The 12,434-nt window shown below is 49.0% G+C and overlaps 2 protein-coding genes and 1 pseudogene across 2 annotated transcripts in view; all 3 read right to left on the minus strand.

Moving 5' to 3' along the window:
* Positions 1 to 3,224, minus strand: part of LOC140597363 (FAS-associated factor 2 pseudogene) — a 68,229-nt pseudogene extending 65,005 nt beyond the window's left edge.
* LOC140597368 (piwi-like protein 1) overlaps positions 1 to 3,574 on the minus strand; it is a 96,577-nt gene extending 93,003 nt beyond the window's left edge. Inside the window, exon 1 of the mRNA XM_072745620.1 lies at positions 3,436 to 3,574. The gene's annotated coding sequence lies outside the window, so the exon portion shown is untranslated. The remainder of the gene's footprint in view (positions 1 to 3,435) is intronic.
* LOC140597378 (small G protein signaling modulator 1-like) overlaps positions 1,934 to 12,434 on the minus strand; it is a 28,521-nt gene continuing 18,020 nt past the window's right edge. Inside the window, exons 3-6 of the mRNA XM_072745642.1 lie at positions 8,638 to 8,713; positions 7,996 to 8,055; positions 5,435 to 5,597; positions 1,934 to 3,588 (exon numbers count right to left, since the gene is read on the minus strand). Coding sequence (XP_072601743.1) covers positions 3,585 to 3,588; positions 5,435 to 5,597; positions 7,996 to 8,055; positions 8,638 to 8,713 — 303 coding nt within the window. The 3' untranslated portion in view covers positions 1,934 to 3,584. The remainder of the gene's footprint in view (positions 3,589 to 5,434; positions 5,598 to 7,995; positions 8,056 to 8,637; positions 8,714 to 12,434) is intronic.

Consider the following 12,434-nt stretch of genomic DNA (forward strand, 5'->3'; position numbering starts at 1 on the left):
TTTTTGTCCTCATTTAGCCATGGTTATGTAGAATATGAAAATATGTATTCCCAGTAGTGGAAAAACCAAGTCCCAGTCAATTAAATTATAGACTGCCACTGGCTTACTTACATTCATGCTTAAAAATGATGTATTATTTTCCTTTCCCATTTCTATTACTTGATATTCTTGCAACTCGTTTAATTATTATAACTGTTTTGTGACACAGAGTTCAGTTTACAAAGACCTAATCCAGAGGTAAAGAGCCCAGTTTGCTTGCTCTCTCCCTGCTGTCTCAGTGAGACTGAGTCAGGGCTACACTTGGGGCCTTCCTGCAGTCTCAGATATCAGAACTCTGATCATGTTGTTTTAGGGTCAGTTGCTACAGATAAACTGGATGGATCGGGGTGGTGGTGGTGGAGTAGGGATTTTAAAGCTGGGAGGAGTGGATATTTATCCCAGCTCTGTTGGTAATTAGCAGAGTGGCCTTATTTACTTATTCTTTGCTTTTCTCTAAAATTTAGTCATGCAGTATTAAAGAATCATTGCAAGGAAGAAAAATAAACACTTGCCTATTTCCTGCTGATTAATGGAGCCAAGATATAACCGTTATTGTTAAATGACTATTAAATGCAGGGTGGTGATGTTTAGGCCTAGAAAAGTAAATCAAATTATTTGAAGTCACCCAGCTAATAGAGTGCAGTGTGTCTTGACTTGCATTTACTCAATTCTCGTCAGTATACTTTCCACTCTCAAACATTTCCTAAGCTTGTAGATGAATTACAGTGGTTTATAAACAGGACGGGGGTAATTGCCAAGAATATGGAAGTGGACAGGGAAGAAGGAGCACATGCTGTAGTTAATAGATCTCAGGCAGAACAAGAACAAGTGGCACCGGCTGGCCAGTGTCCAGGTTCTGCTGAAATGTGAACGCACAGGATTCTCTGAAGCCTGAAGGAGCCTGTCAGACTGGCCAGAAGTAGGCGGTGGCACTGCAGCAGGAATGGCTGTCAGACCTTCAGCCAATTTTTTTACCTTAGCAGCTCTGGCTCCCTGGTTAGTCTCCATTACAATATTAATCTCTGAGTTAGTAGAGAGATTTTCTGACCAAATACTCTTTTAAAAGAAAACCTGTTTTCAAATCAAGAGAAATGTTAAACTGGTTAGAGTTCAAAGTCTGAGGTAGTCACCATTCCACATGACCACAAGAAATGTCTTAGTTTTGTATGCCTGGCATGGGCCACAATAACTAAGAGAGGCAAAGAACTCACAAGGCCATCTGGGGAAGTTTCTTCAAAGGCAATGGCAGGATAGGTTCTATCTGAAGAAAGATCAGAGCAAAGAACAGTTAATTGTAGTTAGAACAGAGTCAAGTATATCATGTTGCTGGCTTGATTAGAGAGCCAGGACTGTGATGGACAGTGATGAAGAGATTTTTCTCTAAAGCAAGGGTCAAGAACCTTTTTCTGTAAAGGGCTAGACAATATTTTCAGTTTTGAAGAGCGTAAGATTTTGTCACAAGTACTCAGTTTGTCACTGTAGCACAAAAGCAGCCATAAATGACTGGCAAATGAATCAGTAAGGCTAGGGTCCAATAGGATTTTGTTTGCCAAACGTGAAGAAAGCTAGATTAGGTCTACGAGCTATAGTTTATCAACCTCTGCTCTGGAATAAAAACGTTTAAATTGAAAAAGAAACACTTGTGTTGTTTCTAGTGTCCCTACCCCACAGCCAGTGGGGAGACCTGAATTTTTCTTGAACCAAAACCTCTTCCATATAACACAGAACATACCTTCATAGGTTATGAAGGTACAGTGCAGGTTATGGAGGATGTTATCACTAAGGGTAGGGGAGACTCTGTACTAATGTTACAACTTCTGTGTGAATGTAAAAAAAAAAAATAAGAAGTTTAATAAATAAAGAGGTTGGCGTTATTGCTGAAATAAATCACTAATTCCTTTTGACTGATTTATTCAGCGGAAAACACAAGGTCATAGACCAAAGGCAGTAACTACAGAGGCCCTGAACCCACGTTAGGGCACAGAGCAGAGACTTGTCATAATTCACGAGAAGGTGTAATTGGACTCCAGAGCCTGGATTTCTTCCAGTTCCTCTCCTGTCTCCTGGCCTTTGCACCTGCTTCCCTCTGCTAGAAACACTCTTTCCCCTACATCTTTACCCAGTTAATGCCTACAGGCACTTCAAATGGAAGCTTAACTGCCATGTATTCCAGGACACTTTCTCTGACCACCCAGAGTAAATTAAACACCACCCACCTAGTTTGGAATATTCATCATATATTATCCCAATTACTAGTTACCTGTTTTCCCTGCTACGATGTGAGGTTCATGAAGAGAAGGATTTGTTCTATACTTTCAGATATGTTTTCCAGGCAAACAGGCAAAGAATGAAAGATAATCATAATACCCATTTTATGTGAGGATGTGGTTAAATAGGCACTTTCATATACCAAGAGATGAGGAGATTCTCATGTATTTCCTTGATATTCTCTCTCTCCCTCTCCTTCTGGCTGGAAAGGAGTACTGGTCGTGAAGAGTCTCAGATTTTACATTCTTCCCCAGCTTCCCTATCCCTTAGCATAACATCCAAGCTTTGAACATGACAGTTAAGACCAATGTATCGGGATCCCTGGGTGGCACAGCAGTTTGGCGCCTGCCTTTAGCCCAGGGCGCGATCCTGGAGACCCGGGATCGAATCCCACGTCGGGCTCCCGGTGCATGGAGCCTGCTTCTCCCTCTGCCTCTGTCTCTGCCTCTCTCTCTCTCTCTCTCTCTCTCTCTCTCTGTGTGTGACTATCATAAATAAATAAAAATTAAAAAAAAAAAAAAAGACCAATGTATCCCCAACATCTAAGGTTAGTGCCTGGCACTTGCTAGGTGCTCATTAAATATTTGTTGGAAGAATCAATGGATGGATAAATGCTTGCCAAGAGGGCTCATACTACAAAACATTTACACCAAGTTGATCTGAGCTAGAAAAAAAAAATGTAAGAAAGTATCATTATAAATTTCCAAAATGCTGTGGACTCACTATCTTCCCTTCTCACCTCTTCTCCAGAATGGCAGCGATCTCTGTCCCACTTACCAAATGAGAGGAGAGACACAGAGAAGCTAAATGACTCCTCTAGGGCCATGGTTAGTAAGAAGACAGTAGGCTTAATTCATGGGAGAAGAAAGATGCCTAAGATTGCAGGATCCTACACCCCACTCCTAATCTGGAGATCCGGCGTTGCCAGTAAGCACCTGAATTGTCCCAAGGTCCTAAACTAGGCTAATTCGGAGACGAACATCCAGATGGCCTTCATGTAATTTCTTCCAAGTCAAGTGCATATCAAGGGGGAGAAACGAAAGGTGCTTTGTGCAACAGGGCGCAATTTCCAAGAAGGCCAGCAGGTGGCGGCAGAGCACACCCAGGCGTCTGGTCTTTCTGGCTCACCTGCTGTTTTCCACCAGGTAATGCACAATTTTGTCCAGCACCTTCTCAAACAAGGCAGTGCGGATCCACAGGTGCTTGATGGCTAGTGGGGACAGGTTGGGCAGCTTCGGCAGCTTCCGCACATTCTCCTGGAGGCCCTGGATCTGATTTCACCTTCAAGACCAGTAAAGAAGAAGGATGAATATTCACAAAAGAGGAAATCCAACAGGACCAATATGCAAACAGCAACCTCTCAAGGAAATGAAGGGAATGGCAACCAAAACAACAAAAGAGCCCTTATTGCTCCTGGCAAGTGGGCAAAGAGTTGGAGGAATCATAATACCCAACAAGCATGAAGATGCAGGGAAATACACTTTCATACACTGTTGATGGGTAAGCCGGATTCTCATAGTGATTCCCTTCCCTTCCCTTCCTTTCCCTTTCCCTTCCCTTCCCTTCCCAGCCCAGGACTTCAGTCACACAGAGGCACCTTGGAGAGCTGTGGGCCCAGCATCTCAAAATTCATGAGAGCCTCACATGGGAAAACCCTTCCCTACCCTACCCTACCCTACCCTACCCTATCCTTCCCTCCCCCTCCCTTCCCTTCCCTTCCCCCTCCCTTCCCTTCCCCTCCCCCTCCCTTCCCTTCCCTTCTCTCTCTCTTCTCTTCTCTTCTCTTCTCTCCTCTTCTCTTCTCTTCTCTTCTCTTCTCTCTCTCTCTCTCTCTCTCTCTCTTCCCTCCCCCTCTCTCCCCTCTCCCTGTCATGGATAAGTGGTTGCATGAATGAAGGAATGGCTCTCCCTTACCAACTGGCATGGGTATCTCTAATTCCTCCATTAGAAAGTCACTCCCAATATCATGGAAGGCCGATGGACATCCACCCCTTTAAGAAGTTCTCAGCAAACACCTGGAAATTTAGCAGATGGACTGGAAGACACCTGAAAACCAAGTGGCTGAGGAGTCACTTGGGATTCCTAATGGGAGTTGGCAATGTAAAATCCACAGCCCTGCCCATCACACAGTTCTGGCCAGCAGCTCTGGGCTGGTATGGCCTGAAAGGCAAGGCAAGGGCCATTGCCCATCCAGTGAAGTGGAAGGAACACCCATGGCAGAGAAGGCAAACATGGCATGCGTGCTTCTTTCTCCTGTCTCGTGCCATCTAATCAATCTGAGCATTCTTTCCTGTGAAACCCAAGAGTAGCTCTAGAATCTTTCACAACAAGGTCCTTTGGGCAGCCTCTAGCAACAACTGGAGCTGAAACCTATTTGGCATCCCTGACCAGGCTCCAGATCAAGGCTTTGGCTGAACAATTAGGACTCTGGCGAGGCTCTGGTGGAAGGTGCTCAGGTACACATACTCAGGCCATGAGCCTCCCCCAGCAAACATAATCAGCTCTTAAGACATGTGAGTGAAGTCAAGGCTCCCCTTCAATGGTGGCCTCAATGTGACACCTGGTCCATGCAGACAGAGACCATACTGCTTTGATTAAACTTTGGTCTTCCTGCATTCAGAATGGGGTCTGGCTCCCAAAAGCCACTTTATGCATTCAACAATCGTGTCTTGAACATTTCTAGGCACTGTCCAGGCACTGGGATGGGGAGTAACAGATGTTAGTTGCCTGTTCCCAGGAGTTCAGAGTTAAGCGGGGAAGATAGACAAGAATCAAGGAAACAAATGAAAGAGTAATTAGAGGTGGTGATAACCACAGGGAAGTAAGTAAATAAGTGATCTAAAAGAAAAATTGGGTGAGGGTTGGAATTTATCCTTAACTGGGGCAAAGCCTGAGATGACAAGAAACTAGCCACAGAAAATGAAGTATGGGAACCGGGTGGTGGGTAGAACATGTGCAAAGGCCCTGGGGTAGGAAACAATCTGGCAGGTTTGGGGAGCAGAAAGGAAACCGGAGAGAGGAACTGGCAGGAGGCATGGGTTCTTGCAGAGCTCAGGGAGGAACGTGGAGTCAGGGGGACTGTCCTCTGCAGGGCGTGCCCTGCCCATACCCCATGCTCCATACTCACGTGCTCTCAATCAGCTGCTCCAGGTCCTGCACCTTGTGGCTCAGCTCCTCGGCCGGCGGGAAGTTCTTGCCCACTTTCATGAAGAGAGTTGCAATCTCGTTGTAGCACAGAAAGCCAGCCGCCCGCCGCCGCAGCCCATGCAGGACGCAGGCCTCCACAGCCGCTGTAGGGACATGACAGTCAGTAGGCCCTGCCCTGCCCACACTCCCACGCACCCAGCCCAGGACTTCAGTCACACAGAGGCGCCTTGGAGAGCTGCGGGCCCAGCATCTCAGAATTCATGAGAGCCTCACATGGGAAAACCGCATATGCCTCTCTCCCTTCCACTCCCTCGAAAGGGAGCAAGACAGCTGAGGAGTTAACCTATGCTCGCTGCCCAAGGTCAGACTATCTGCCCACATCCTTTCCCAGACACTAAGCAGTCGTGTGACCTCCAGCAACTACTTCCCCTCCTTGTGTCTCAGTTTCTTCATCTGAGAAGTGGGGAGAGCATGAATGTGCATCTTAAAAGGTTGCTGTTAGAATGAGGTGGAAAAAATGCATGGAAAGCACTTCACACAGAGCCCAGTACACAGTAAGTGCTTTAGGAACATTAGCTATTGCTCCTGCCAGGGAGAGAGGAGGGACCAGACCACAGGACTGTTGAGCTTTGTCTGGGCTCAAGATAAAAGTGACATAAACGTCACTACTGTGATTCTAGTAACAGCTAGCGTTACAGATCTCATTCTCCCTCTGCCACAGCCAAGGAAGAAAGGACAACCATCCCCATTTTTCAGATGTGAAAACTGAGGCTCTAAGAAGCAAACCGAATTGCCCAGGGCCACCTGGAAAAAAGTGACCAAGTTGGGATTCAAAACTGGGCCTGAGGGGGATCCCTGGGTGGCTCAGTGGTTTCGCGCCTGCCTTTGGCCCAGGGCACGATCCTGGAGTCCTGGGGTCAAGTCCCGCATCGGGCTCCCGGCATAGAGCCTGCTTCTCCCTCTGCCTGTGTCTCTGCCTCTCTCTCTCTCTCTATGTCTATCATAAACAAATAAAAATAAATCTTTAAAAAAAAAAAAACCAGACCTGAGCCCATGGTGTGCTCACAACACCTGTGTCTCCATGAAGGATTTGAAGAGAGGCTTCACTCATCATTTCCCGTGTCTATGTCTGCCCTGGGTGGTAGTCTGGGCTCTACCTCTAACTTGCTGTGTGACCTCAAGCAAATCACTTTCCATTTCTGGGACTTAGTGTTCCCTGCTGGGAGACAGTCCCTGTGGAGGCCACTCTGATGACCCCAATCTTATTTCTGGTACTTTCAGCAGGCCTCTATTAGTGTTTTCCTACCTTCTATCTCACACAGTGAGACCAGTGTGTAGTTTTAGCTTACTCAATCCTGGTGGAAAAAGCCCACGAAGTGAGTGTGCTAGTCGCCGTCACTCCAAAGAAGGAGAACGCCAACAGTCCAAGGGTTAAGAGCCCGGCCAAGGTCATGTTGTGTGCAAGGACAAATACTGAGAAGTTCTGGTTTAATTTCTTGTCTTGGGTTGTTGTTGTTGTTGTTAGCAATTACTTGGCTTTTATTTTTTTAATTAATTTTTTAAAATAGGCTCCACATCCACCATGGAGCTTGAGCTCATAACCCTGAGATCAAGAGTTGTGGGCTCTACCAACTGTGCCAGCCAGGTGCCCCAGTAATTGCTTGGCTTTGAATGAATGTCCACTTATTGCCTAATTTGCTTATGGGCTTAAAATAGTCTGGATAAGCATCTATTAAACACCTTCATTTTTGCTTACACACACAACACTTTTCATCCATTTATACTTCAAGAAGTTAAGTAACTATCCAGGTATTGGCAGCTTGGTTGACTCTTTCTGACAATGAATCCTAAGGAACGGTGGATCAGAGACCCCTCAGGGAGACCCTGTAGGCCTTACTCAGTGCCATCACATTTCTTCCCTCATCCCAAACTGTGGCTGGAGTTAGAGGATTATTGTGATTTTTATCACTTTCTATTCCTCTAAGTCTTTAATGGGTAGGTATCGTAGCACATTTTGAAATGGGCATGCCGATTATTTTCTTTGCAAATAAAGATGTCCGGGAGAAAAAAATATAGGTAAATACATTCCCATATTTACATTTGTGTGTATGTGTCCTTTCATATACATACACGTTCATGTAATTATGTGCATACAGACTCCTCTATATATACATAAATATGCAAGTATATAAATATACATATATATGTAGCTTAAACAGATCTCACTTCAAAAAACATAAAATTTTGCCAAGGTCACCCAACACACAAGTGGCAGAGAAGGGATGTGAACCCAGGTCGGCCTGGCTGCAAAGGGCCCAAACTGACGTCAGCAGGCTCCCAGGTCATGACGTGTGTTCCCACAGGTGGTACGCCCAGCCATCTGGATGAAGCCGAGGGCCCAGTCAGGTCTCCTCGCTCGGGCCTCTCTATGAGACCAAGGCCACGAGAGGGGGATTACAGCACGTCCTTCACCCCAACACATGCCAGTCATGAAATAATAAAGGTTTTTAGGGAGAAAGAAACTCCCCCACTTATACGTACACACTGATACGTAGAAACAGAATCCTGACTCCGGGGACACGCAAAACCTGCGTCTGTAGCCTGTAACCGAGGTGGAAGTATAGTAAGAACCTGGCAGCATGGTTATTTCTGGAGCCTTGCAAGCAAAGCTGATTCAAGGAGAGACGTCTGAGTCATGCTCTGAGCCCTGGGCCTGCCTCCTGCGCTGAGCCAGCTGGACATGATCCCTCAGGATGGTGTGATGGTTCCTCACTCCCTGAATTTTTAAAGCCCATCCATCCCCTCCCATTATTTAGCAACAGCCATAGGCAGGGCGGGGGAAGGGGCACGGAGCCATTCCTCAGATGGAGCCATTCCTCAGAAGCGAGACCCACATCACTAGGGGTGTGGGTTGGTGGCTGTGAACTGAGAGGGGAAAGCAGGCCCTCCGGCATCAACAGTGATTAACCCTTCGTAGGTTGCACGGGGGCCATTCTTAATGTCTTCTGGAGACATTGTTGTATTTCCAAATTCCCTAATGGGGCCCCTTGGAAATCTGAAAATAACGTTGGAGTTACAAAGCAAAAAAGCAGTTAAGAACCCTTGCTTGCACAAAGATGCCACTCCCCCAGGTCAGCCCATAGAGAAAGAAGCCACTTTCAAGGCCACAGGCCACGGACTCACCACAGAAGGAGATGATGTGGCTGCTGTCCTCGTGGACAAACTTCCGTGTGACGGCCTCCTCCATGATCTGCTTCACCTGGAAGGCAGAGGCAGCTGGACGGGAGACCCAAATGCGACCCGGGTGTGGTCACCCCAAAGGGCTGTGTCGCTCCTCCTGGGCTTCTCAGGCCGTCCACAGTGTTTTGATAACTGCTTTCCTTTCATACCCTCCTCACCCCGTCTTCTGTTAAGTCTGAGGCCTGTGGCCTAGAAGAGCTCCACAATTCACATTCTCCTGAAGCATTTTTTCGGGTGCTTGCTCTGCACTTTTCAGATGTCACACGAAATGTCATCTCCCTCCTTGACCCCATTATCTGAGACAGCCCTCCCCGTGACTCCATCCATTCCTCGTTACAGTTCCTTCAGGGTACTTACACTATTCCTGTCCTGTTTCTTTGCGTACCGTCTCCCTCCTCTGGGATATAAATGCTCTGAGGGCAGGGCCTCATCTGCCTCAGAGCCTGCAAACTGTGGCCTCCCTGATGTTAGGGGCTGAACTGTATCCCTGCCCCCCACTCATACGCTGAAACCTTAACCCCGAGTACCTTAGGATGTCATCTATTTGTCCACAAGGTCTTCAAGAGCTAATTATGTTAAAATGAGGTCATTAGGGTGGGCGCTCACCTGGTACGACTGGTGTCCTTATAAAAGGAAGTCTGAGCACAGAGCACTACAGAGGGAAGAGTCCGCCATCCTGGGAGAAGAGGGCCATGTACGAGAACACCCAGAACAGAGCTTTCCCTCACAGACGTCGGAAGGAGTCAATTCTGCCAACACCATGATACTGGACTTGCAGCCTCCAGAAGTGTGAGAACGTAAATATCTGGCATTCAGGTCCCCCCGGGTGTGGTAGCTTGTCATGGCAGCCGGGGCAGACGGACACACCCACCGTCAGCATCCTCACCATCACGCTCCACGTCCTCATCCCCCCAGCGGAGCACTTCTCTGCCAGAGGAGGAATAAGTGAACGAGTGAATGAGTTCTAGGCTTACCTGTATTTTTTTTTTTTAATTTTTTTTTTTTATTTATTTATGATAGTCACAGAGAGAGAGAGAGAGAGAGGCAGAGACACAGGCAGAGGGAGAAGCGGGCTCCATGCACCGGCAGCCCGACGTGGGATTCGATCCGGGGTCTCCAGGATCGCGCCCTGGGCCAAAGGCAGGCGCCAAACCGCTGCGCCACCCAGGGATCCCTAGGCTTACCTGTATTAACTCACTGTACCCTCTCCTCAGCCCTGTGCGGGGTGGGCCTATTTTTATGAGAATGAAGATCAGAGAGCCTAAGCAGCCAGCCCAAGGTCACACAGTGTACAGGAGGCAGGAGCAGAAACCCAGGCTCTTGATGCTACTCTAGAAGTTTCAGCCAATGGCTTGTCTCTGAAAATAATAATGCTGCTCTAGCTTACACACACTTGCACAGCACTGTGGTAAGCACACATGGTATTATGGAGTCACATGCTGAAGCCCTATTCTCCCCCTCCTGGTGTGATGGTATTTGGAGGTGGGGCCTCGGGGGGGGGGGGGGGGGGTAATCAGGGTTACACAAAGTCCTGAAGGCAAGGGCCTCAGGATGGGCCTAGTGTCCTTAAAAGAAGAGGAAGAAATCAGAGCAAAGTGAGACGGTGGTTGCCTGCAAGCCAGGAAGAGAACCCTGACCAGGAGCTGAATCTGCTAGCACCTTGACCTCGGACTTCTCAGCTGGCAAACTGCAAGAAATAAAGGTCTGTTTAGGCCACTCTATCTGTGGTGTTCTGCTACGCCAGTCTGAGCAGAGGCACGCGGCAAGCCCCACATAATCCCCACAGCATGGTTCCCAGGTGGCCCCTACCACCCACTTCATTCACAAGAAAATTATGAAATGCAGAGGTATCGGTTACTACCTAGCCAAGGTCAGAACATCCAAGGTCATCCTGCTGAGGTTTCTACGCTGGGCAATCTGACTCCAAGGGGAGCCTCTGCCCACTCCACTCCACTCCAGAAACAGGGGTCAGATGCACTTACTGGGGTCACCGCCCTCCGTGACACAACAGAGGAAACAACCCCTTCCTCTTACTCTCCCTCTCTCCAGAAGGCCGGGAGGACCCCCTAACCACTGTCTGTGGTTCATAGCAACACTGGTGCTCTTATTTCCCAGCTCAGCCTAAGCCGGGGTGGAGTCTGGGGGCTTCGGCCTCTCTCTGCTACATGATGGCCTGGCCCAGCAAAACTAAGATTCAGAAGTCCGCTGTTGGCAAAAACCATGGGCAGAGTTCTTGGGAGGGGGGGTTCCTGTGTGCTTGAGGGAGAGCAAAAGGGCTTTCCAGGTTGGGGCACGGAGTCCAGGGAAGGCTACTGGCCCCTCCTTGGCCCCTTGGACAAGAGCTGATCACATGGTAGGTATCACAGTGTGCCCCACAGAACCCTTCAGGACTGGAGGCTGCTTAGGGGGGTGCTGGAGAACCCTTAGAGGGGTTGCCAGTCCCTTAGAGGACAGGGGACTACTTCAGCCACAGGGAGAGCCTGCCCCAAGGTCTCACTGCTTCCCAGGGTGGCCCTCACCCAGAGACTGGAGCAGGCGGGCCCTGAAGATTTGGCATCCTCGCCCCAGCTTGGGACAGCTTTGAAGGGCCACAAAGCTCCCTGGGAACTCGCCGTGGCGCTTCCATGAAAGCCCCGTGGCCCATCTTCTCCTTTGGCCCTCTCCTGCTTGCTTCACTCTGCTCCCCGGGTGTCAATCCCAAAGGCATACCCAAATAAGCCTGCATGCTGACCTCCATCTCCACAATGGCCTCCACTCAGGGACCGCCAAGCCAAAGCATGCACACATGTGAGCAACAGTCAACAGGGAGACGTCGTCGTAAACAGTTCAAATGCTCATGAATGCAGTTCGGCAGGAGGCCCTGGCACTGAGGGCACAGAGCAGCAGGGATGGAGTCAAACAGTCCTGCCCAGGACGACCTTTCACTCCAATGAGCCAAAAGGTAGGACAAGCTAAGACAGGCACAGGGCAAATGTGACATTGCCCAGCAGGGCCAGCAGCACCAGCACCAGGTGGGACCTGGTAGAGACACAAATGCTTGGCCTCCGACCCATGGAATCAGCAACTCCAGGATGTTTATCAAGCTCTCCAAGGAAATCGCACGCAAGCTCAGATGGCAGCAGGAGGTGCGAGAGGATAGAAAACAGGAAGCTGTGCCAAAATCCTTAGGAAGAGATTCAGCAGTCACGGCTCCTGTCTGGGACCTTCCCCACACAGCCAGCCCCTTCTGGCCACCTCTCCTGGGCCCCATGTCAGACTAGGGGAGGTAACAGTTGCGGCTTCCTCACTATTACCACCACAGGGTGCTGCATCCTTGGCGCACCCCACCCTGCCTTGGTCAGTAGTGCCTTTATTAAATTCACCTTACTGTACTCCCTTTGGGGGAATCCTCTGTTTCCTATCGTTACCCAGACTGGACACACGCGCTGTCTCAAGTCCAAACTCTGCAGAGTGGAGAAGGTTGTCCGTTTATCGCTGTGGACTCTGAAACTCAGGAAGGGCAATCCCCAGGGAAGGCTGGCTCCAGGACTCCTGTCCTAGGGATGGATCTGGGGTGGGGTGGGTGGTGGAGGTGCAAATGCAGCACCCGTGGGTAGTGGGTAGTGCTCAGCCTGGGGAGGGGCCCTGACAAGTGAGGTGCCCCCCACTTCTGCTGGCTCCCAGCTGTGGGCTAGAACCCGTCTCCAGAAGTTAGTAACAGGCTGCCAGCCTGAGGCCAGAAGAGGAAATTAAAAAGGCAG

Source organism: Vulpes vulpes, unplaced genomic scaffold (genome assembly GCF_048418805.1).
Source record: "Vulpes vulpes isolate BD-2025 unplaced genomic scaffold, VulVul3 u000000698, whole genome shotgun sequence".
Classification (NCBI taxonomy): Eukaryota; Metazoa; Chordata; class Mammalia; order Carnivora; family Canidae; genus Vulpes; species Vulpes vulpes.